The 25,758-nt window shown below is 41.9% G+C and overlaps 1 protein-coding gene across 1 annotated transcript; it reads left to right on the plus strand.

Moving 5' to 3' along the window:
- Positions 1–1,480: 1,480 nt before the first annotated feature.
- Positions 1,481–25,729, plus strand: LOC110491832 (neuronal acetylcholine receptor subunit alpha-7). The gene is made up of 10 exons (XM_021565626.2): positions 1,481–1,627; positions 5,791–5,930; positions 7,992–8,036; positions 10,912–11,021; positions 12,546–12,625; positions 14,016–14,183; positions 15,896–16,090; positions 20,356–20,442; positions 21,741–21,850; positions 23,601–25,729. Exons 1-10 carry the CDS (start codon positions 1,573–1,575, stop codon positions 24,165–24,167), a joined length of 1,557 nt encoding a protein of 518 aa, XP_021421301.1. The 5' UTR covers positions 1,481–1,572; the 3' UTR covers positions 24,168–25,729.
- Positions 25,730–25,758: the final 29 nt, after the last annotated feature.

The following is a 25,758-nucleotide window of genomic DNA, read 5'->3' on the forward strand; positions in this document are numbered from 1 at the left end:
ATATGTCTTTTTTCATCACACACATTGCTTGAATACCCCAAAGCTATGTTGTATTTTTTTCTGCAGTTCCTATCAATGTGTTTGAGTGCATTAACTCAACAAAACCAATAGCAAGGCTGTAGATACAACATCAGCTTGACTCTGTCTCACAAATTTTCATACTACACATTTCTCATTCTCACTAGAATACAAATAATGACAGTAAATTAATGAATTATAAATCAGTCACATTGACCAATCTATTTGCACCTTTAGTATATTAAGTATATAACTGCACATAAATAAGGTATTTATATTTGGATTGTAACTATCCAGATGTTTTTTTTTTGTTACTGGATACTGGATTAGTGTATAACACTTCTGGAGCTACCACTATCTCAGAAATAGAGAGTATTTCACCTGTTCCCCATCTAATTGTTTGATTTTAGAGTAGCTACCACAGTCATAAGATCATTTGAGACATGTACCTGTATGAAAACATACTTTCATAATGCTGCTGTAACACAGTTAATAGATGTAAAGTAATGCAAACAATGTATTATAGTTTAGAGTGATCTAGTGTTTCAAAGCATGTTTTAATTTTCAGTTTTTAGGATGAAACTGTGTTTGCAACCAGCGGGAGGCTGCTGGGTAGACTAACAAACTGGATACCCCCTACTTCCAATTATCAAACACACTTGGTTTGATTATCTGGAAAATGGTCCCTCTGGTACAGAGAAGATTGAACCAGGCCTATCTTCAAAGGTTCTAGAATCTTCTCTGTGAGAGAAAGGTTCTACAAGCTGATCTCTGGGGGAGACTTTAAGAGCTGTCCATGGTTCTGATTAGATACAAAATGAGCATTCTGTACTTCTACCTCAGTTTTAAAGTATGGAATAGAGATAATAAAGTATTATTAGTCAGATGGTGCCTCACACTTTAAATGTAATTGTTTCCTTTATGGAAACGCATCGTCTTTTTACAGGTAGTCATTTTAATTAACAGCCCAGTACAGTGGCTTCTTTCACTTCATAAAGGATACATTTGAGGCTTGTGGGTTAATTCATCCGTCCTAATATTTATTTTTCTCTCGCCATAATTTTTTGCCATATTATTAGCTAAATCTACAGGTGATGCAGTGTTTGTGCGTTTTTGCATAAACATATGTAATCTAGTCATAATCATATTCAATAGACATTATGTTAATAATTCCCAGTGAATGATTGTCACACTCTCCTACTGTATGCCTCCTCGAAATATTAGCTGCCAGTGCGGTTATTCGATGATTTGCCTCTGCAAGGACAGCATGACTAGTTCTGTCACAGCCATGTGAGTTTAGTGTCGCGATTCGCATTTTCATTTTGGAGGGCTTCAAGGAAGAGCACCCGACCAACCCCCCCGGAGCACAAGTACAAATCCGTATCTTCGCATGTGAAGCCTCGTTATCAACTATTTTCAACCGTTTGACAGGCGTTGTCTGGGATGCCCGGTGACTTTTTGGCGTTTTTTAATTACCGGTGACTGTATAACAGTGATCTCGGAACTGTCACATAGTCTAGGCTATCATAGGACGCACATTTGGTCTGTCATGCAATGGAGGCTCGGATTTTTACCCTTTATTTACTTACCATCGTCTGCTTGTTTCACGGTAGGTAACGTTGTGCATGTGTCATCATAATGTTATTATAGTGAGATTTTGAAACCGTGGGTTAGATGTTCATTGTCAATTACAGAGAGGGCTTTGTCAATTACAGAGAGGGCTAGCCTTGATTCGGTTATATGAGAAACTTAGAAGTGTAGCTTCTTCTGACATTGTTTTAGCCTACATCGACATAGATTTATCTTCGTGGCGGGCCAGCCATAATTCGGCCATTAACAGCATCAAGGACACGGTCCCTCACCTGTGTACACGTTGTACATGAAACAGTGCGCCTTGTAGCAAGAGTCCCCACTTAAATCTTAGACATAAGTTACATACTTATTATTACTACTATTATTATTTAACACACTACTCCTCTTATACTGTTTAAGCTAAAAACTCCGTTCAAACTTTAAAAAGTGCAAACTGGTCTGATTTGAGTTGCTTGCATACAACTTTTTTGGATCTCTTTTTTTATTAAGCTTTTTTGTCCTACGACTTTCATGGGATTTCCAGCAACATTCTTAAGGGTCCACTGTGACGTCATGATTCCCAACATTCTGTTCTATTCACTGTAAACAATGTAACCTTTGACACAAATCATCTACTTTGGCCACTTTTCCAACAATTTACACAAAAAGTTTACTATCGATCTGAAATCGATATTAAAATATATTCTACCAATCTTAACAATATTAGTAACCGCATTAACAAATTATTTTCATTTTTTTTTTTTTTTTACAAATAACTGACATTTCGACCACTTTCCCATCACTTTAGACACAAACGTCGTTTTAGACACCTTCGTCTACTTCTCAGCTTTATACATTTGGAATCAGAATAGAATAATCTTCTACCAATCAAAAGTTACAGCTGTTTCTCAGAGTGCCGAAAAAGTAGCTAGCTAGCGTCAGCTAACCGCTCTGTCATGTCTCTTCATTGAACAGCCCAAACGGAATGTTGCCAAGGATACTCACACACGCAGAGGAGTGCATGGGGCAGTGTAGGGAGAGACGGACAGACGAGAGAGAATCCGCTACTAATGGAGAAAGTTGCTGTATTGCTGTATTTAAAATTTCATGTTGAGCAATCCGGCCCGGGTAGAGTAGGGCCTGAATGATGCTGACATGGGTAGGGCTTGCGCTAAAGTATTATGCCTTTCTACTTTTCTTTTCTTTCAAACTTCTGACCAGTTTCCCAACAGGTTAGACAGAAACTTAGAGGGTATGACTTCTTCCTCTACTTCACCTCTATTCAAGCTGAAATGGTGATCACGGTTAGCCTAAATATTTTATTTCTTGGATAGAACTACTAAGTAGGTTTACATACAAACCTATTGTTCTACATAGTTCTTCAACTACCACAAAATCATATTTTAAAGAGCTGTCATCACTCGGTGCACCATCATATTTCTCTCCCCACATAATACCCTAAAATGTTCTAATTCCTTATGAGTTCCTCCCTTTCACCACAACAGCAAGTCTTCCAATTCAGAAAGCAAAAAAAAATTATTGCAGAACCATTTTTTTTTTCTTGTTTCAACACGGACTGCAGTTTTTGAAGGACCACAACAACCAGAAACAGGATCTTAGGAAAGCTTGAATGAATTAATGTATTTGTAAACAGGGAAAATGACACTTGAGTAAAAAAGTTTTTTTTTTTTAATTAAATGTAAACTTCTACCACAAAAATGCTTTTAAAGGTCCAATGTAGCTGTTTTGATCCCATTTCTACGTAACAAAGAAGTACCGTTCTATGATTGTTTTCAATCAAAATGGTAAAAAATTGCTTCTAAGCAAGAATTGGGCTAGGACTGGAGTCTGGGGGTGGTCTGAGTGGGGAGGGGGAAAACTGAAAACTATCCATTATTGGCAGAGAAGGTTTGGAACTCTCTTTCTTATTGGTCTGTTAACCAATTTACCGCCTGATGATGTCACTAGGCAAGCCAAGACTCCATCCTACCAAAACAGTATTTTCAAACAGCTCTTACACTAACACGGCATTGACATAATTTTCACAAAGTCACAGTATTATTCCAACTTCATACTATACACTATATACACAAAAGTACGTGGACAACTCTTAAAATTCTTCTATTTCAGCCACATCTGTTGTTGACAGGTGTATACAATCGAGCATACAGTCATGCAATCTCTATAGACAAACATTGGCAGTAGAATGGCCTTACTGAAGAGCTCAGTGACTTTCAATGTGGCGTGGTCATAGGATGCCAGCTTTCCAACAAGTAATTTTTTCTAATTTCTGCCCTGCTAGAGCTGCCCTGCGTAACTGTAAGCGCTGTTATTGTGAGGTGCAAACGTCTACGAGCAACAGCGGCTCTGCCGCAAAGTGGTAGGCCACACAAGCTCACAGAACAGAGAGCTTCATGAAATGGATTTCTATGGTCGAGCAGCCGCACACAAACCTTAGATCACCATGAAGAATAATGGTCTGGTATTTTTAATGGTTCGGGCTAGATCCAGGGAAATCTGGATCTAGCCCGAATCTTAACACTACAGCATACAATGACATTCTAGACTATTCTGTGCTTCCAACTTTGTGGCAACAGTTTGGGAAAGGCCCTATCCTGTTTCAGCATGACAATGCCCCTGTGCACAAAGTAAGATCCCATATAGAAATGGTTTGTTGAGATCGGTGTGGAAGAATTTGACTGGTCTGCAAAGAGCCCTGTCCTCAACCCCATTGAACACCTTTGGGATGAATTGGAACGCCAACTGCGAGCCAGGCCTAATCACGCAAAATCAGTGCCTGACCTCACTAATGTTCTTGTGGCTGAATGGAAGCAACTCCCCGCAACAATGTTCCAACATCTAGTGTAAAGCATTCCCAGAAGAGTGGAGTCTGTTATGGCAGCAAAGGGGGGACCAATTCCATATTCATGCCCATGATTTTGGAAAGAGATGTTTGACGAGCAGGTGTCCACATACTTTTGGTAATGTAGTGCATCAGCAGGTACAATTTACGCCTCTTAGAGCAAACAAGTGGAAACTGAAGGGTGCAGATCTTCTGATCAGCAATGAAGTGGAAAACACAGTTTCAAAGGTAAATGATGAGGATGTATTCTGACTATTTTGGTATTTTTTTCCCCAACCTGATCTCATAGACTAGATGTAACAGTACAGTAAAGCCAAGATTTGTGATATGTTATATTTGATATGGTTACACAAGACAGAATTTTACTTAAGGCAAGGAGTGGTGGATAGGTGGGCGTATAACGTGTGTTGGAATCTCATCACAGACAACTTTAGATAATTAGCTGCTTTTCATAACGTGCTACTTTGCAACTACTTAGCATGTTAGCTAACCCTTCCCCAAACCCTTTTAGATAACCCTTCCCCTAACCTTAACCCTTTAACCTAATTCCTCACCTTAGCCTAGCTAACATCAACGTTAGCCACCTAGCTAATGTTAGCCACAACAAATTGGAATTTTTAACATATCATATGTTTTATAAATTCATAACATATTGTAAGTTTTGCAAATTCCTAACACATTGTACATTTTGCAAATTCGAAACATATACACAATGTACGATGGACATCCACAAATGATTACATACCATACGAACCATAACATATCATACTAAATGGAATGTCAAAATTTACGTACAGAATAATACGAAGTGCTCTGACACCAGGTTGTTTTTCCGGACTGCCCTACCTTGCCGTTTGAGGTGATAGTTGCCGTTTGAGCTGATAGAGACAGACTGATGTGTCTCCAGATACGTGAAGCAGATGAGACCGGATGGGGTTCAAAAACAGACAATAGAGATTATTTTGTTTGCCTTTTTTATAGTTGTATAACTTTGTATGAAATTGCACACCAGTATCAAATTCAAAAATGTATGCTGTATCTTAAAGCCTTGACTTTACTGAATGTGTCAAAAATTGGCACTACAAAAATAAATGCTTTCTGTTATACTGTTTATTAAAGTTCTTCGGAGTTGGAAATGTATCAGATCTCTGTCCCACTGGGCACAGACTACATACAGTTCAATGTCTAGTTTTGATTTACATTTGGTTGAGCTTTCATTTATTTTTCCAGACCGTAACATACAAAACGCAAAAAAATGTAAGGGTTGCAACCTGTGGGTGATGTGGGATGTCAGTGTCTTTGACGTGTGTGTGTGTGCGGGCATGAATGGCCCCTAGTGTCTCTACAGGGAGAGCACCAGCGCAGACTGTACAAGGACCTGATGCGAAACTACAACCCTCTGGAGCGTCCCGTGTTCAATGACTCCCACTCGCTCACCGTACACTTCAGCTTCAGCCTCATGCAGATCATGGATGTGGTGAGTCTGATGAGCCATCTATCAACCCACACACACACACGCTGTAAGCACGCAATGAAAGAAACACTGACAGCATCACCGTAACACATAGTGATGGATATATCAGATCTCCCCTCTGAAGGACTAGAGATGATATCAAACACACACACACACACACATACACACTCTCCCTGTGATAGGATGTGTGAGCCACATTAACAAGGCTCCCTGTGCGGCTGTGTTTCCCGGTCGGTGCTCAGCTCACCCACAGTGCTGCTGAGAGAGGCAGCAGACCTTTTTCCCCCCTGTGTGTCTGATGCACTCCCCCCTGCCAGGGCACTGCCAGCAGGGGAGCTGAAACAACATACGGTGGCCCTCATCTCTCCACCATTACACCCAGCATCTGACAACCCCGACGTTCCCTGGCTCCACAGAATACCACTGTTTTTCAAAGTATATACGTATTTGTTATTGAGGAGATTTTTTTTTTAAAAAGAGGAAAGTGAGGATTTGTGGCAAAGTAGCAGTAGTTGAGGGATTTGAATCCACCCGATCATGAGCATACTGTTTTGGCCAAAATCCTACTGTTGTGTCAGAAACAGCCTCCCTGGGTGGAGTGTATATCATACTGGTTCTATGGAACTGTCTGTGCGTACTGTAGATCTATAATCGAGATGGGAGGAAAGCACAGGCAGAGAATGGTGAATGTGCTGAAATTATCACTTACCATAATATCAGAGACGGAATTGGAAGGGAGCGTGTTTCCCAGGCAGAGCATTTTGACAAATGTGACATTAGTGAGTGATTTTTAACAATCTTATTTCAACTTTTCATGCGTACTGTTCTCTACGATACTACTCTTGCTGCTTCTTTCCTAATAGCACTGTAAGTCTTGTAAAGGCCACAGTGTGTGCAGGCTTTTGTTCCCACCCATCTCTAATACACAGTTTTAAATGATAAACTTCTTCAAATACCACAATTAGTTGAAAGGTGTGTTTGTGCTGGGCTGGAACAAAAGTCTGCACACAGGGGCTGTAACAACGGTTAATTTATTAACACCGGCTATTACATTAATCTTTGTAACAGGGGCCCTCGAGAATAGTTGCCTATCCCTAGTAAATAGCTACACTGAATATTTCATTGTCATTCTTTGTTTCATTCTTTGTTTCACCATTTCTACTCTGTTGTTGGTGGAGATTGTGTTTTTTGGGGGGGACCCCAGCTGTGTGCTGCATTGGGATTAAATGAGACCCTATTTCGTGCAGTGGGAGCCCTGCTGGATTGGGAAACATTAGTCACAATTCACTACACGTGCCTGCTCCCATTCTACTGCTAGCTAATCACATTTTAGGGTACAGAGCACATTGCGTCCATGATTATACAATATTACAAGGATGATTTAAGATCATTACATATAATATATTGTGAGGGGGAGAAAAAAAAACGTAAGTAAAAAACAACTATACTTTGAAAAAGTTCAAAAAAAACAAGTCATCAAATTAGTCTGTGAGTCCGTGAGCATGAGGTTCACGTTTGCAGCTACTGTAATTGGCCAGTGACCATTTATGGAGCCACACAGTTGAGCCTTCCTGGAACTCCAATGCCAACAGCTGGGGTCTGCGGCGGCTGCAGCGTTTGCCCATAAACAGGGGGAAAAAATGATATGCATCCACTGGTAAACGTTTAAGTATGCCACATTACCCATCGCCCAGCACCCACAGACCAATAACCTTCCCACTTTTAAACAACATTTACCTCAGGTCTTTTCACCTCAACCATTGCTTTGGAGCAGCGTGTGTCTTTTAATAGAAACGCTTGGTGGTGTTGTTACGCAGATGCGATAACTCCATGTTTTGCTACCTGCTGGTGAGAGGATTTAAAATGCAGGGCATTTATCAAAGTGACGTTATTCATAGTCATTTGCCCTTTATCGGCAAGTGGCCATATCTAAGACGAATTACAAGCTAGCGAAAAGTCCTGTTCCAGCAAGACTTTTATTAAGTGTGGCAGGTGGAGCGACAAATTAGAATATTTTCTAGCATTGGTTGGTGACAGACGTTGATTGTGTTTGCATGTTTACAGGATGAGAAGAACCAGGTCCTGACGACCAACATCTGGTTACAGCTGGTGAGTTCTTTCATCATTCGAACCTCGAGTCTAAGAGTATGTGGCATGTGAAGATATGCGTCAAAACAGACAGAGGTTCATATCAAGACACTTGTCCTCCCATCACCCCCTTTCTTTCTCCCGGGCAGAGTGTCTTTTGTGATCATCAGTCCTCCTTTATCGAGTCTTGACAGTTAGGCCCCCCTGTATATCAATGAACTCTACTAATGCTCCTCAATTACCAAGCAACAGTAAATGTGCAGAATTTTAAGGGTCATGCTCAAGAACGTCCTTTGAGGATCTACTACACCTAACAAGCTTGATGGATGTGTCTGTCAGCTCTGCCCTTTATCCCAAAAACTTCCCCCGACACCCCTCCCCATCCTATCCCCCTCACCCGTGACAAACTGGCCCTCAGCTCCATTTCCAACCCTCACTGGGGAGTGCCACTACATTAAGAAAATTAAACCGTGCTCTCACAGACCATTGCAGATGGGCTGGCGAGTGCCAAAGGGACAGTGCCTAGATGGACTCAGAAGAAAATCGTGAATCAAATGTTCATGATAAGTGTAAGCCTTTAGCCAAATTATTTAGTCTGGTTTTTTTTTCAACTTGGCTCCCAAAGTATATAAATGAATTGGCTTCTTCCAAACCCTAGTATTTGACCTAGATAAATAGCTGTAGAACAAAAAATATATATTTTTTTAACTCCCTCAACAGCGAAAAAGGACGCGCGATGCTCGCTCTGCTTCTACTAATACTGCATTTCCCTTTTAGGCACTCCATGTGGAGTTGAAAGGCTCTGTCAGGCTTGTCTTGTCAATATGGTGCCAGTTTGAATACTTTTTTGAAGGAAGTCATCTATAACCTTCCTTGAGTTTTTTTTTTTTTTACTGAATGGTGTCACGCACACATTATTATGTGGTACACTACTCCACTCGGCCATTTTGTGAACTCAAGTCCCCTTTGGAAAAAGCCTGTGTCATTGCTAAAGCTCAGACCGAATGATGGGTGCTTCTTTTTTTATACTAACGTGCGCTTTTCATTCTAAACAAAGAATAACAATACAATTGTATGTTGTTAACAGACAGGCATTGACATGGCAGAACACTCTCAAAAGCCTGGTTCCTTTTGCACCTTTGGCAGTGATGGGGTGGAAGACTTGTGCTTTTTCCAGTTCACATAAAGGACATTGTAGCAGATTATTATCAGTTAGAAGCTACTTTTATAATAATAGTATTGGTTTTTAAGTATATGCATAATGACAAAACAGACATGAATACAAATACTGTATGTAAACAAGTTTTATTTTCTTAAACCCATTTCATACAGCTGCTCAAATTTAATGAGCTTTCTTATCAGTATTGTGAATTCCCAGAATTCTCACGGTCTCTTAACGAAAGTTGTGTTTAAAATTTAGAGAAGCAACTAATCCCTTCCTAACGTCTCACACTCTTCATCCAGTGAGAAAGGTTGTTTCATCCCCTCAGGCTCAGCCATACCTTTTCTCCAGCACATTTTGTTTGTTAAATTGCCTCCAGTGCAAAGTAGTCTTTTAGCTTAATTTGATTTTAAGGGCTCAATGAATTTCCTTGCTCCCTCTCTCAATGTTTTGGAAAGCGATCCCGCCCAGGCTCTGGTGCTGGAAGTCTGTATTTTGAGGGGAGAGATGTCTCTATGCCCCGAGCTGTGGGTATTTTTCAAATGTCAACATCCGTTACCCGCGGCTCTTTAAAGGTTTCATGCCGGCAGAGGGAATGATTGAACTTGCATAAATAGCCCACAAGAGAAAAATATGATCTACAGCGTGAATTCCCATCCCCAGCAGTGAACAGAGATTACTCAGAGGTATTCACTTTGATTTTTTGGGGATTCCTCTCCCCATACATAACTCTCCTAAAGCTGGTTAGCCACTGTGATGAAACAATACCTTCTGCCACAAGATAAGTCCATTTAAATGATCCACTTATGTCGTCCAATTTGGACTCCTCTCATCGAAAGTAAATTTAAGCGTACCTGTCCTTTGCCAGGGAATATTTATGAGGATGAGTCCATTGTCAGAAGGTAATTATTTAATTAGAGATAATGACTAGAGAAAGGGAGAGCGAGTCAGTGAGCCTCCAACGAAACTGAGAGAGGCTCGCCAGAGTGGGGTTGTGGTGTGCTGCTCAAAAAATGTACTCCATTTGGGGAGGAAGAGGCCAGAGTTATAGGCTCGTCTTCTGTGTGAGGTCATTCGGTAGAAATACGAGGTCTGGGCAGACCGCTCAATTCTAATAATATACCTCTCCGTGCCTGACCAGCCGTTCAGAGTGCATAGATATTTAACACGGATGTTTCACAGTCATTGGGAATTTGTACTTTTCTGTATGCCTCTCTCTGTTCATTAGCTAGGTAACCTTATACAGTTACCCCGTGGGCAGATAATTAGGTCCAGATATACTGAGCATTTGTACCAAGTTCACAGTTAAACAGTTTTTTTCCCAGAAGAAATTGACCAAAGAATGTAAAACAAAAATGCCAAATTAAAGTCATAAGAAGGAATAACACAGGGTGAAGACATCATTTCATCCGTGTGTATATCAGACAACCACGGGTATGATGCAAAAATACTTGTTTATTGTTCTATTTATGTTGGTAACCAGTTAATAATAATAATAATAATAAGGCACATTGTTTTTTGGGGGGAAATGGCCAATATACCACGGCTAAGGGCTGTATCCAGGCACTCCGCTTCTGGCCTTATTGTTTAATTGAACCCTATTGCACCTGGTGCAAATTATTATGTAGTTAACCTGAACCATGTCTCACAACACTTGTAAGTGTCTAATCTCTACAATGGGTAAATAACACACTTGATTATAACACATTAGTCTGTATCTGTGTGGTCTCCTAGTACTGGACTGACTACTACCTGCAGTGGAACACCACAGACTACCCTGGAGTTACCAATGTCAGGTTCCCTGACACCCAGATATGGAGGCCTGACATTCTCCTCTACAACAGGTACGTAAACACTACTCATACATCATGGTCCTGTATTGTGGGATTAATTCAGTGTGTCGGCTAGCTAGCCAGTAACATTTACTGTTAGAATTTGGATTTAAGAGAAGGTGAACCATCGTCCATTTGATGCACTTGTGTGTGTGTGTGGTGTTGTTTGTCTTCATTCAATGCCATTCATTCAACACAATTGCTATTCAGCGAACTGAATGTGTTGCATCTTATATCAGAGCCATAATATGTTAAGTACATCAAAAAAAGAGTACAACTTGCTTATTTGCCTGTCATGATTTATATTTCTTTGTTAAAAACATCAATGTGACGAGAGTGCCTACGCTAGCAGCCGAGGCTAGTCTGGATATGCTTCCTTATACTGAGCAATTGTTATGAAGAGCATCAGGAACGGAACAGAGCTCCATTTGCATTTAGAGGAGGCCCGATCAAAGATAAGCTCCAATAACTTGTCCAATGTGTTGATGTCAGTAGTGTAACGAGCGGGGGCGATATCAGAGGCAGAGAACATTGAGGCCCTGAAGAATGTGGAGACGTTGTAGAGGAACTTTTTAATTAGCACACAGTGTTCTACTGAATTGTTTTTCCTGCGTAGACCATCAAACGTATATTTTGCTGATCAGATACAGGTGACACGTTTATTTGAGAGAAACGTATAAGTAAATAGGAAAGATGAATGGTTGCTGTCTGAGTCAGATGCTTATCTTTTTTATGAAGAGATACTTTCATCTGCACTGCTGTGACTGTATCTTGCAGTGCTACAGCTAGCTGGAGTAACATGGATTTATGTTGGAGAGAAGCACAGACTGATACATTATCAAAGTGGGGGGGGCACTGTGCAGCTCTTGATTTGTTTGTGTGTGTGTGTGTTTGTGTCTGTCGTTGTCATTTCTTTGTCTGTGAAGCAGCTGAGCCTGCTTAATCTGCACATGCTCGACTCTGCTCATTCACATTCTAATGCAACTTCTTCACTAGTGTGTGTGTGTACAGTGTGTGTGTGTACAGTGTGTTAGTCTATGCCAGGGTTCCAGAACTGGCGGGATTTTATTTGTCCCCCAATGTTTTCTATTGTTGGACATAAAAGACTGTAAAAAACACCAGCAAATCAGCTCCATGTATTCTCACACATAATAGCTCTCTAGATGTATGGGATCGTATACACATGTAAGCAAGGTTTGAAATTATTATGTTTTAGTCAAATTTTATATCTGTTTGGGCTTCTTGCGGCAAATTTGCCGTCTACAAATTATTTGTATTTATGTTTCGGACCCCTGACCATCCTCTCAAGAAAAAATTGGCCCGCGGCTGAGTCTAGTTGATGATCCCTGGTCTATACTATTTGTTTTGCGCTATGCTGAGTAACTATGATTTACACAGCCCTTGCGCCGGCAGTGACACCCCAGCTCTGCTGAGCTCTTTACGGTCTTGTTTTCCCACTAAAGCTACAAGGTTAGATTTTATGTGCAAATAAAGCGCTGATGGACGCTAACTGCTAATCTGTGTCCAAATGCTCAGCGCTGACGAGAGGTTTGACGCCACCTTCCACACCAACGTCCTAGTCAACTCCACTGGCTACTGCCAGTATCTCCCCCCAGGTAAGCCTCCTTAACACTTATCGTAGATCACAGGGAGAGGTCCATTCTCCTTATTCTCCCTGCAAAAGCCTCCACTGGTGTATATCAGTGGGCCTGGAAATTGTGTCAAAATGGTATTGAGGTCAGGAAATAAGCCAGGTCAATTTGGTCAGAGAGGTCCCTCTGGGCCAATAAAAAGAAGCCATGAAAAGTTATGGATCTGAATGATGATGCAATCACTCTGTGTTCGTTCCAAGCTTCCGCTATTCATTTAGTTTTTTTCTGCTCCCACAAACAAAGGTAGTGGTGCCTGTGATGATGAACCTCCCAAACCTAATGGATTAAGTCATGCAGAGCTGATTAACTAGATTCTACACAACGCCATGCCGAATTAGAAGACATGTGAACCACTGTGGGTGTGTGTCGAGTGGGGCTGGCTGACACATGGTCTCCGTCGGGATATGGAGTGCAGTGTAGTCAAATAGCTCCCTATCTGCAAATCAGTCTGTAAATCAGCTTTATGACCTTTATGAATGTCATTACGACAGGCATTGATTCATCTCAGAGTTATGAACGAGGCAGTGACTGAGATGTGGAAATTGGATGCAGGGGGTAATGTCTATAAGCTGTCACAATGTCTCCCATGTCTACCCTACCACCTAGTTTGACCCCATCTTCTCTGACCCAGTAATGTAACCTCCGGGATGTAGACATACAAGTCCTCGACAGTATGTCACCAACAGGGGACCAGCAGGACCTACGTGTAAGGAAGGTGATCGCAAATGGCACCCTGTCTGAGTATCTCCCTCCAGCTGACTGCAGGAATTAGAGAAAAACACAGTTGTAAAAAAAAAAAAAAAAAACAGAGTTGTAACTGACAGAAATCAATAGAGCCACAAACAGCTGCATCACGATAGACAGCGGACATGAATTACTTTGGGGTCTGGATGGACGGAAAGAGGGGGCTATGCAAAACATGACAGCCGACCTGCTATCAACGACTAACTAATTCAGTCAAATAGGCCATTCACAAATGTCCAGAGAGACCCTTATTGCAGGGAAAACTAATCCAACAAAGGCAGAATGGCTGCTGCGGAAACGCTGTGCAGACGCTTAGAGATTGGGAACAAATTCCAATTTTCTGCCATTTTGTTTTGTGGGGGATCCAGGGCATGTAAATCAAAGAGCCCTGTCCCAATCCATCATGCTCAGGCTGGTTTGACTCTTGCTTCTTCTCCCCCTCTCATATCAACAGTTTTGGAGTTCCCCAGGGCTCTGTTGTTGGCCCCCTTATAATGAGGGGGAATTATTATTAATATCCCTCTTTCATCCCATCCTTCCATTCTGTTTACCATTTATTGATGTATTGCTTCGGGAACAGTTTATGCCATTAAGCAAATTTGCTGCTTAGGAATCTTCAAGAGCACATGCTACATCGACGTGCGCTGGTTTCCCTTCGATGTCCAGCGCTGTGACCTCAAGTTTGGCTCGTGGACATACGGGGGCTGGTCTTTAGACCTGCAGATGATAGAGGCGGATGTGACTGGATACATTGCTAATGGAGAGTGGGACCTTGTGGGTAAGTTCAGTCCCGAATGGCAGAGAGCCATAGAAAGCACAGAGTCAAGAGATGATAAAGAAATGACTGTAAGTGTGGATTATGCTTGAAGAAGTATGAGGTTTAGTTCTATGATTACTATTTAAAATATCACATAGTTCCCTGTATGTAAGATCTATGCTGGACGTAGTGTGCGAACTGGGGCAGCTCTGAGGATCCACATTCATTGTAATAAAAACTAGAAAGCAGCTAGCAGCCACTTCTGAACTAATATTCAAAAGACCAATGGCTTAGATGCCTCTAAAGACATCTGGTTGTTGAGGAATGGAACTGGATTTACATAACAATTATTATGTTCCTACATTTATTCAACAGCAATTAAAACTGTCCTGCTGTTATTTAGTGAACCCCCTGCAGGGGTGGGTTGGCAGACGCTTCCATGGAGCTCCTTGCACCTGAGGGGGGGGGGTCTCTTCGAATCTAGGCACTATTTGCCAAATCAAGCGCAACAAAGTGTGACGGGCAATTGGCATTTCGGTTTCCCTGACTGCTGCCTTACCCTGATGTTTCTTTCGCATGCAGAGCTCTATTCAGAATCGGAATGACACAAAAAACACATGAGGCTTTACCACCCCTGATGGAATGGTTCTATTAGGTGATGTTTGCGCCCGCCCTCACCCTCCATAAATGGAGACCTTGGCTGTCTCTATTTTACATAGACGGAGGAGTCGTGTTGGGAGCTAATGATTAACAAAGGCCTGTTCATTGCTCCCTGAAGAAATGGAGCGGAGAGATGGAGAAACAACAAGATGATGGAGCAAGAGAGTGAGGAATGTGTCCTTAGGAGAACAACCAATGGAGCATTGAGGCCCCGCGTAATAGAAATCGCAGGAAGTAATCTGGCCATTTCACCATCAACATGCTCTATGATTCCCTCCTATATGGGCATATACACAATCAAAACCAGTGTTCTACATATCCTAAGAGTAGTGAAGCATGTAAGAGGACTGTTCACAATATTCACTCCCTGATGTACTTTCTTGATAACAAGAGGCTAGTCGTTGAAGCCTGTTATTGGTGTGTTCTGGCAGTGAATTTGTAAGAAATAATCAACGAGGGGCTGGCTATTCGTTCTCTGGAAAATAATGCATGAGGTGGAAGGTGTGTTCCACGATGTGCTAGCGGAGTGGAATAAACCTTCCACGGAGTTGCATTATTTTCCAGAGAAAGCATAGAGCCCTGAGTTGATTATAACCGTTCATACCATGGCTATAATTTAACATATTTGCCGCTATAAATATATTGCCAGTAGAAATGTGACAACATCCACTGAAGTAGCTAGCAAGTTTACTAGCTAGCTAGACAGCTAACGTAGTTCCTTTGGGGAACCAAACAGACTTGCTACCTTAGCTAACCAAACCTTCATCCTAGCTTGCTATTATAAAAATCTAATTCAACAAAGCCAGTAATGTTTTCAGCTCGACTTTTGCTTTCAAAGCAGCTCAAACATAGAACATGTAAGAATGAACTTCATAGCTATTAAATTATACCGTTCAATTGTACCGTGGGTAATAGGGACATAATGCGCACTCTAGAATGCCCTTCCAGCCAATCAGAAACAAGTATTCAACAATGCCATGGTATAAGATAGTATAACAGTAAACATCTGTGTATACAATAAGGATGCATATGTGTGCCTATACTGTAATTCTCTGTCCGTGTGTGTGATGCAGAGGTCCCCGGACGGCGGAACGAGCGTTTCTATGACTGCTGTAAAGAGCCTTACCCTGACGTGACCTTCACGGTGGTGATGCGTAGACGCACCCTCTACTACGGCCTCAACCTGCTCATCCCCTGTGTCCTCATCTCCACCCTGGCCCTGCTCGTTTTCCTGCTGCCCGCGGACTCTGGAGAGAAGATCTCACTGGGTGAGACTGGGGAGGGTACGGGTGGGTGCGTGTGCGTGAAAGGGTTGTGTGTGTGTGAGCGGTGTTGGTAAGGTACATGACTAAATACCATGAGGCAGAGCACAAGGGTATGCTTTTCTTCTTGTGATGAAACAGGCGTTTTTAGACAGCAGTTGTACCCTACTGTTATGGTCTGCTCTGTTGCTTTCTATCACAAATGCGTGAGTAACATACGGAATGTTTGTGTGCCCAATGTGTGGTGTCGCTGAATATTCGTTGTGTGTTTGTGTCCGTGCGTATGAGGGAAGTAGGTTTGTAAAGTGCACACTCTTGACTGGCGTTCAATCTATGCTAGCAGGACCGAAACTCAGCCCAAAGGCCGTCTGTTGAATTTTAGGGCAACTAAACGGCGTCCCTTCACTGACCGGACAACCCACTCTGTCTACATGTCGGAAGAAAAATATTTATTTCACCCATAATTTATTTGATTTCACTCTGCATGAATATACTGTTTATTACAGAACCAAACTTTATATACAGTAGAGATGTTTATGTATGTGAAGGTTTTTACATATAGATGTCTCTGTATAATTCATCCTATGCCATTTTGACTGATGGGCATGTCTGCAGTTTACCCAAAACAAAAGCAAAAAGCAATTTTGAAAAGGTAGGCCTAAATACATTATTCATGCCAGTTGACTTGGCTGCATCTGAATTCATTCATCCACTTTGATTAATTTAGGTGGACTGGCAGTACACAGATCCCTACCTACAGTAATACACACACACAGGCATACACACACTGCCAAACTGAGTTAAAAGAGCATATGTTATCCTCACACAGATAGCTTGTGACATGCTTAAGCTTCATCTATATGCTATAGGTAGTTACAGTACAGTACCTAGCCTGTAACCCCCCCAAAAAACTACAGTGCATAAGACACAACACATTTAGCCACTGCCTATGGGCACTGCCCAGACTAGCGCCCAGTCTTCCCAGTGATGGCAGAGGGGGGACAGATATTTGTGATATCTGTTAGAGCAGCACTGCAAGGGCCAGTCCCCCAAGACCTCTATGCTTCTGGCTGTAGCTGGGCTGTGGCTGTGGGCTGCCTGTCTGCCTGTCTGCGTGCATGACTGGGCTTAAGCTTTGGCTGGATCCTCAGACCAGGTGAACTGGAAATGCCCTCTCTTGCCTGCCCAGAGAGACCTGGAGATGATTGTGTGTTTTTGTGAGTCCGCGTGTGTGTGTGTGTGTGTGTGTGTGTGTGTGTGTGTGTGAAGCAGCTACTGCCAGAATGAGTTCAACTACGTAGGACCATAATAATATGATTAATATTCCAATTCTATGCATAGGATATAGGTGTTTAACTTGGGTGTGTTTTTTTCTTGTTGTATGCAACAAACCACATCTACAGTATGTTATTGTACAATTTATGACAAATTCTATTTACAGGTACTTTTAGATGCTTCTAGTTTTCAGAGTAAGAAACGTGGCTGAGCAAACAATAGAAATGTTAGAAATTAGAAATGTTTGCTAATTTTTGAAAATGAAATCTAATTTACTTAAAGTATTCACACCCCTGAATCGATACATTGTAGAAGCACCTTTGGCAGCGATTACATTTGTGAGACTTTCTGAGGTAAGTCTCTAAGAGCTTTCCACACCTGGATTGCGCAACATTTGCCCATTTATTCTTTTCACAATTCTTCAAGCTCTGTCAAATTGGTTGTTGATCATCGTTAGACAATCATTTTCATACATTTTTAAGAAGATTTAAGTCAAAACTGTAACTAGGAAATCATACTGAAACAGGTTTTCCTCTAGGATTTTGCCTCTACTTGGCTCTATTCTATTTTTTTTTTATCCTGAAAACACCCCAGTCATTAACGATTTTACAACCATACCCATAACATGATACAGCCACCACTATGCTTGAAAATATGGAGAGTGGTACTCCGTAATGTGTTGAATTGGATTTTCCCCAAACATAACACTTTGTATTCAGGACAAAAAAGTGTTTTGCAGTATTACTTTAGTGCCTTGTTGAAAACAGGATGCATGTTTTGGAGAAATTGTTTTATTATTAACAGGCTTCCTTCTTTTCGCTCTGTCAATTATTGTGGAGTAAGTACAATGTTGATCCATCCTCAGTTTTCTCCTATCACAGCCATTCAATGATGTAACTTTAAAGTCATCATTGGACGCATGGTGAAATCCCTGAGCGGTTTCTTTCCTCTCCGGCAACTGAGTTAGGAAAGACACCTGGATCTTTGTAGTGACTGGGTGTATTGATACACCATCCAAAGTGTATTTAATATCTTCACCATGCTCAAAGTGATATTCAATGTCTGCTTTTTTTTACCCATCTACTAGTAGGTTCCTTTCTTTGCGAGGCATTGGAAAATCTCCCTGGTCTTTGTGGTTGAATCTGTGTGTGAAATTCACTGCTCGACTGAGGGACCTTACAGATAATTGTATGTGTGGGGTACAGAGATAAGGTAGTAATTCCAAAATCATGTTAAACACTATTATTGCACACAGTGAGTGCATGCAAGTTATTACGTGACTTGTTAGGCACATTTTTACTCCTGAACTTACCTTAGGCTCCCAAGTGGCGTAGGGGTCTAAGGCACTGCACCTCAGTGCAAGAGCCGCCATTACAGTCCCTGGTTCGGATCCAGGCTGTATCACATCTGGCCGTGATTGGGAGTCCCATCGGGCGGCGTACAATTGGCCCAGCATCGCCCGGGTTTGGCTGGGGTAGGCCGTCATTGTCAATAAGAACTTGTTCTTAACTTACTTGCCTAGTTAAACAAAATAGATACAAATAATACTTATTGACTCGAGACATTTCAACTTTTCATTTGTAATTATTTGAAAGAAATTACACAAACCTAATTCTACTTTGACATAATGTGGTATGGTGTGTAGGCTGGTCACAAACACATCTCAATTTAATCCATTTTAAATTCAGGCTGTAAAAAAATAATTGAGGGGTGTGAATACTTTCTGTATGTAAAACTAAGATGTGGCATAAAAATTGCTTATGGTTTGATAGGATCTGGCACATGGCTCATCCCTAAACAATTTATTATGCTCATAGTTAATGTTGAGCATATTGAGACAGTATTATAGAAAACTACATTTTCAAGATGCTTCAATTAACTACTTGAGCCACGTCTCCCCCTCCCACCTCCTGATTCACTGGATGACTTATGGTCTGAAATCAATATCTGCTGGCACTGAACTGACTTGAAACTCGGAGTCAAACTGCAAGTAACATTTTCCCAAGTGATTCCACAAGATAGTGTGTGTGTGCGTGCTGTGTGTGTGTTCCTGTGTGTCTGCATGCATGTGTGTTTCCATTTGTGTCTGTATAAAATTGTATCGACTGGATGCATCGAAGAATACAGTAGTGGTTAATGAGAGGAAAGCGCTCTATCCATCTTGATCCTTCGATCGCCTGGCTTTATTGATCCTCAGAGTTCATTAGAAAACTTTGGGAAGTGTGCTGCTGGTGAGTCCTAGCCCACTGTACACTGAAAAAAAAAAGGGTTTTAAATGGTTCTTCTTCTTAAGGTTCCTTGGAGATCTCTATTCCAATAAAGAACCTTTGAGCTAAGTGTGTGTGTGTGTGGGGGGGGGGGGGGGGGGGGGTTGTTAATGGTGCATCTACAGTCTAAAGAATTCAAAAAGGTTATTGAAATGTATGGAGGCCTGCAGATGTGTCCCTTTCATAGAACACAGCAAATTGGCCAGTGTTAACTGGTGTTGAATTTCAGTGTAACATTTCTAGTGTTGATTCAGGAGTTAAATGAACTCTCAGTGATGTAAAAGAACCCCAGTGTTGGTGTTAATAACCAGAGTTGAACCAAAACCATGCCCTTCATTATCTTATTTCCCAGCATGTTCTTTTGCAGATTTTTTGAATTGTTTGTTTCAATATCTATGTTTTTGCATGTGCATTGATTGATTCATTCATTTTAGGCTATTGAAATATAAATAACATCAATTGTTCTAAAATATAACATGATAATAACTATAATACAGATAAGCATGGTGATACCATGATAATCACTATGATACCATGATAATCACTGTGATAGCACGATAATCACTTTGATAACACAATAACCACTGTGATAATTTGATAATCACTATGATAACATGCTAATCACTAGGATACCTTAACATGATAACAGCATGCCTTGTGATGTACAGTAGGTTCTGTCTTCTAATGGTCTGTCTGTCTGTCTCTCCCTCTTTTTCTTCCTTTCTCCAGGTATCACTGTGCTGCTCTCTCTAACTGTCTTCATGCTCTTGGTAGCCGAGATCATGCCGGCCACCTCCGACTCTGTTCCTCTCATAGGTAAGTGCTCAGGGAGACCTTCATCCTCACCCTACTCCATCTATCCATTTTCTCGTCTGTCCGTTTCTCCAGCCATCTGTTCATCCCAGTCATCCATTCATTCCTTTCGTCTATCCATCTGTCCCCTCTGTGTCACCACATTGGTAAGATGAACCGGCCCTCAATGACTGAGGTAGAAAGAGCTGATGAAACAGAACAAGTGACACACGCTCCTTTAAAGCAAAACTCGGTGGCACCTCATTTGTCACAGACAGTGACGCTACAGAATACACTAGGTCATTAATCGGTTGGACTGACGAGATATAAGTGCGATCACTCACCCATGAAACCTGGGGTGTATTTACAAGCACCAAATGGAGGGGAAACATACTGAGACAGCGAGGGACTACCTGAACTTGGTCATGAATAAATGATAGTTTTTGTTATCCGTTGCAAAACATTTTACTACGCTGGGCCCTAATGAATAGACCAACCCTGACTACTTAGTATCTGAGACCTCCGTGCTCAAGTGGCAGGCAGTCAGTCTGGCAAGCAAATGGGTCAATGGATTCATTTGACAAGCAAATGAAAGAATAGAGACTTGGCGTTGATTGCAGTGCCGCATGGGAGTATAGTTTGCAGTTAGCATAGATTGCTGTCTATTTTTATAATTTGATTAATGTATTGATATTGAGCAATGCTCAAAGCAATGGATGTGCCTGGCTGGCTCTGGCTCTAACCTTATCATACTATGTCTGTCATTGACTGACATATTTGAGGAACATTTGCACTACCAAATTTCGAAATTGCACCCCGTGTTGCATAGTCTGCGTGTAGGGCAGGTCGGCCCTGCAGCTTGCCGTAGCGTTCAGAGAGATTAGAGATAGAAATGTTGTATTTTCTGCAGACATCCTTTATTAGCTACATTACCATCTTCAACATTCTGAACATTGCGACTGACTGAACACCAGGCACGGTTCAGATGCTCATTTCTGAGAGGCTCTTTTTCAGGGCATACATCAGTATGCAAGACAGTAAACCTCCTGCTGTGTGGCTCAGTTGGTAACAGCATGGCACAAGTAATGCCAGGGTTGCGGGTCCAATTCCCAAAGGGATCACATACACATACTATGTATGCATTCACTGTACTGGAAGTCGCTTTGGATAAAAGCATGTGATCTGTGGCATATATTAACTGAATGTGCCCTTGGTCTCCTGCCATAGTATATAATCCCCTATGATTCCTCCGAGTTATTCTCTCTCGCTCTTTCGCTCTCTCTCTCTCTATTTATTTATTTATTTATTTATTTGTATTCCAGCCCAGTACTTTGCCACCACCATGGTCATCGTGGGCCTGTCCGTCATCGCCACCGTCCTGGTCCTCCAGTACCACCATCATGACCCGGATGGAGCCAAAATGCCAAAGTGGGTGAGTCCATGTCCGCCCATTCGCGCAATCTGCATTCACTCGGAACGCCAGATACACTCGGAATTCCAAATGCTGACATTCCATTAAGGTAGAATTGGACCTGAAGGTTAAGGGTTCTACATCAGCGGATCAGCGGCTGCTCCTTGCTCTGAGGTGTGTGTGTGTGTGTGTGTGTGTTAGTCAGGGTTAGTGGGCAGTTTTAGTATTGGCGTGAGAGGAATGCCAATGTGATTTGAAAAAGAGGGGAGGGGAGGAGAGACTGCTGGCCAGGCTTGAAGGGCAGATGGAAGGGAGTGGAGAGAGCACAGAACTTTGGAAAATTTGGATGATGCAATTATAAGCCTTATTAGACATGATAAAGGTCCATGCATGCTAATAACAAGATGTAAGCCATTATATCGGCAGGTTACCAGAGGTTAATCCAACACTTTTTCTAGAGCAGGAATACTAATTTATTATGTACCGAGTGTGTTGTCATATGTTTTCTGTGATCTGAACTATAAACACCATGGGACCACGCAGCCGTCATACCGCTCAGGAAGGAGACTCGTTCTGTCGCCTAGAGATGAACATACTTTGGTGCGAGATGTGCAAATCAATCCCAGAACAACAGCAAAGGACCTTGTGAAGATGCTGGAGTAAACTTGTACAAAAGTATCTATATTCACAGTAAAACGAGTCGTATATCGAAACAACCTGAAAGGCCGCTCAGCAAGGAAGAAGCCACTGCTCCAAAACTGCCATAAAAAGCCAGACTACGGTTTGCAACTGCACATGGGGACAAATATCGTACTTTTTGGAGAAATGTCCTCTGGTCTGATGAAAAGAAATTAGAACTGTTTGGCCATAATGACCATCGTTATGTTTGGAGGAAAAAGGGGGAGGCTTGCAAGCTGAAGAACACCATCCAAACCGTGAAGCACGGGGGTGGTAGCATCATGTTGTGGGGGTGCTTTGCTGCAGGAGGATCTGGGGCACTTCACAAAATAGATGGCTTCATGAGGACGGAAATGTGGATATATTGTGGATATATTGAAGCAACATCTCAAGACATCAGTCAGGAAGTTAAAGCTTGGTCGCAAATGTGTCTTCGAAATGGATAATGACCCCAAGCATACTTCCAAAGTTGTGGCAAAATGGCTTAAGGACAACAAAGTCAAGGTATTGGAGTGGCCATCACAAAGCCTTGACCTCAAACCTATAGAATATTTGTGGGCTTCTGACCCACTGGGAATGTTATGAAATAAATAAAAGCTGAAATAAATAATTCTGACATTTCACGTTCTTAAAATAATGTGGTGATCCTAACTGACCTAAGACAGGGAAATTCTACTTGGATTAAATGTCAGGAATTGTGAAAAACTGAGTTTAAATGTATTTGGCTAAGATGTATGTAAACTTCTGACTTCATCTGTATTTTATGGAGCAGATAGGAAATTAAATCTATAGAATATGAAAAATATTGTAAAGTGATATTTTTTTCTCGAAAACATGTATAGCTGCAGTATACCAAGAGAACATAATCGGACTGAAAAGCCGTGTTAAAATTGTCCACGTCCATGTTAGAATTGGGAGCGAATGCACAATGCTTGCATAGTGATTATCTCCTGTGCATGTTTCTCTCCTCTGGTGTTGATATTCTATTCTTGTCTCTCCTCCCCCTGGTGTACATAAACACACAAACACGGACACTGACACGCATACACACACACACACTTTCTCTCACTCTCTCTCTCTCTTCCCCACAAAGACACGCGTGGTGCTCCTGAACTGGTGCGCCTGGTTCCTGCGTATGAAGCGGCCCGGCGAGGAGCGTGTGCGTCTGGCCTGCCACAACAAGCATCCGCGCAATAGCCTCTCCAGTGTGGAGCTCAGTATGAGCCAGGGGACCCTCCAGCCCACCAATGGCAACATGCTCTACATTGGCTTCCGGGGCATGGAGGGCATGCACTACACCACCACCCCCGACTCTGGCGTCATCTGCTCCAGGCTGGTGGGGGCAGGGGATGAGGAGGTGCTGCTACCCGGGGCCGGGCTGCCCAACTTGGGCAGCATGGCAGGCGGCACCGGGGTGGGGGTGGCGAGCCCCGTGGACTCCGACATGTCCAAGATCCTGGAAGAGGTGCGCTACATCGCCAAGCGCTTCCGGGGCCAGGACGAGGACGAGTCGCTGTGCAATGAGTGGAAGTTTGCGGCGTCTGTGATTGACCGGCTGTGCCTGATGGCGTTCTCTGTGTTCACCATCCTCTGCACCATCGGCATCCTCATGTCAGCGCCAAACTTCGTGGAGGCCATCTCCAAAGACTTCTTCACCTGAGCGGGCTGTTTGTGTTGGAGGATGAGAGGGATGGGGTCGTGTGTGTGTGTGTGTGTGTGTGTGTGTGTGTGTGTGTGTTTGTTTGTTTGTTTGTTTGTTTGTTTGTTTGTGTGGGGGGGGGGGTGTACATATATACACTCACAAAAGCACACACACGTACAGTCTCACACACAATCTCACATATACACACACACATTCCCACTTGCACTCACATGCATTTAATGTATACTGTTTATATCCCAAACACATCTTTACCTATGACTTATATCAGCTGACTACCCCACTCTTCAGTATTTTCACATACGTTACTGTATTTAGAGTGGCTGTTATAATGGCACAACTTATAGCAATACAAATGTGTTCATCATATGTGGTGTGAATCTGTGATCAATTGAGGTCTTCATCAACAATGACTGTGTATATTAAGTAGCACTTTGGGGATGTTCCAGAAAGCAGGATCATTGAGTTAACCAGCTAGCTTACTGAAATCCATATTTTTGAGAAATATACACTTGACATTGGCATAGTATATATTAATCAACAATCAGAAACGCATATTCAAGCTGAGCTAAATTAACCAAAAAAATTCAAGAGATATATATGATTGTTAATATGTTAGCTAGATAACTTAAGGATTTATTTGATTTTATCACAGGCTATTGGAAGTATACATGGGTGAAAATGTTTGTTCCAAAAAAGATTGGTGTTTTGTAATGTTCATTCGTGTACAGTACATGTAAAAATGGAAAAAGTAGTTTCCCTTGTTTATGCCTTTCAAAGGAAGTCTCTGTAAAGTTTCATGCTGAGTTTCTCTCAATCTAAAGCTCGTTTCATAGATTTGCTCGAGTGAATTGAAGAGACTGCCCCAATTGCAAAATGTAGATCATTTCTGTTTTCTTTCCTTCTGCATTAGAAGTTCAATTCCCAAGAGAACAGCCATGCCAATAATAATTGTAACAGTGTTTTTGGACTTGTGGTTTTTGTGCTATTTATTCTTTGTTTCACTGCTTTGTGCCACTGACCCATTTGACATGCATGGAACCTATGACATTTGACATAAGTGTTTGGACGAAAAGCGTACAATGAGGGAGTTCAGGTGCAGTGGAGTGCAGTGATCCCTAGTGTCACCCTGGAATGAAGGACAAGTTCTGCTCGAATACTTCAGGTGTGTATTCACCAGGATCCAAACGGGAAGGATCTAACTAAATGTGTCCAATAGAAACTCTTTTTTTTTTTGGTAAACGTTTTTCCATTTCCAAACGTTTTGCAGCAGTTTGCTACGTTGTGCAGTAATGAATACACCCCCAGGTGATAGCTCAATCTGTTTGAAAATGGTTTCATACCTTCTGAATATGACCTTGGCTTGGGTTTTCCATCGCCCTCGGTTCTCCTCAACTGTTCCTCTGTACTGTAAAAGCTGTATGGGAGCCTACCGCTCTTCCCGTCCACCTTTATCAATTAACCTTTAACCCTTAAACGTTTGTCATTTATGTGAACTTGCATCCATGCCCAGAATACATTTTGATCCATGCACAAAAATAAATGTATTTTTCTAGATGTCACGTGATGTGTATGAAGCCTGTGTTCAATT

This window comes from Oncorhynchus mykiss, chromosome 2 (assembly GCF_013265735.2).
Source record: "Oncorhynchus mykiss isolate Arlee chromosome 2, USDA_OmykA_1.1, whole genome shotgun sequence".
In the NCBI taxonomy this organism is placed as follows: Eukaryota; Metazoa; Chordata; class Actinopteri; order Salmoniformes; family Salmonidae; genus Oncorhynchus; species Oncorhynchus mykiss.

Excerpts from the sequence above, each read along its gene's own strand:
- LOC110491832 (XM_021565626.2), top strand. The coding sequence starts at position 1,573 with ATGGAGGCTCGGATTTTTACCCTTTATTTACTTACCATCGTCTGCTTG. Across the intron at positions 8,037-10,911 it reads CCAACATCTGGTTACAGCTG|TACTGGACTGACTACTACCT; the intron begins GTGAGTTCTTTC and ends GTGGTCTCCTAG. Across the intron at positions 12,626-14,015 it reads CTGCCAGTATCTCCCCCCAG|GAATCTTCAAGAGCACATGC; the intron begins GTAAGCCTCCTT and ends TTTGCTGCTTAG.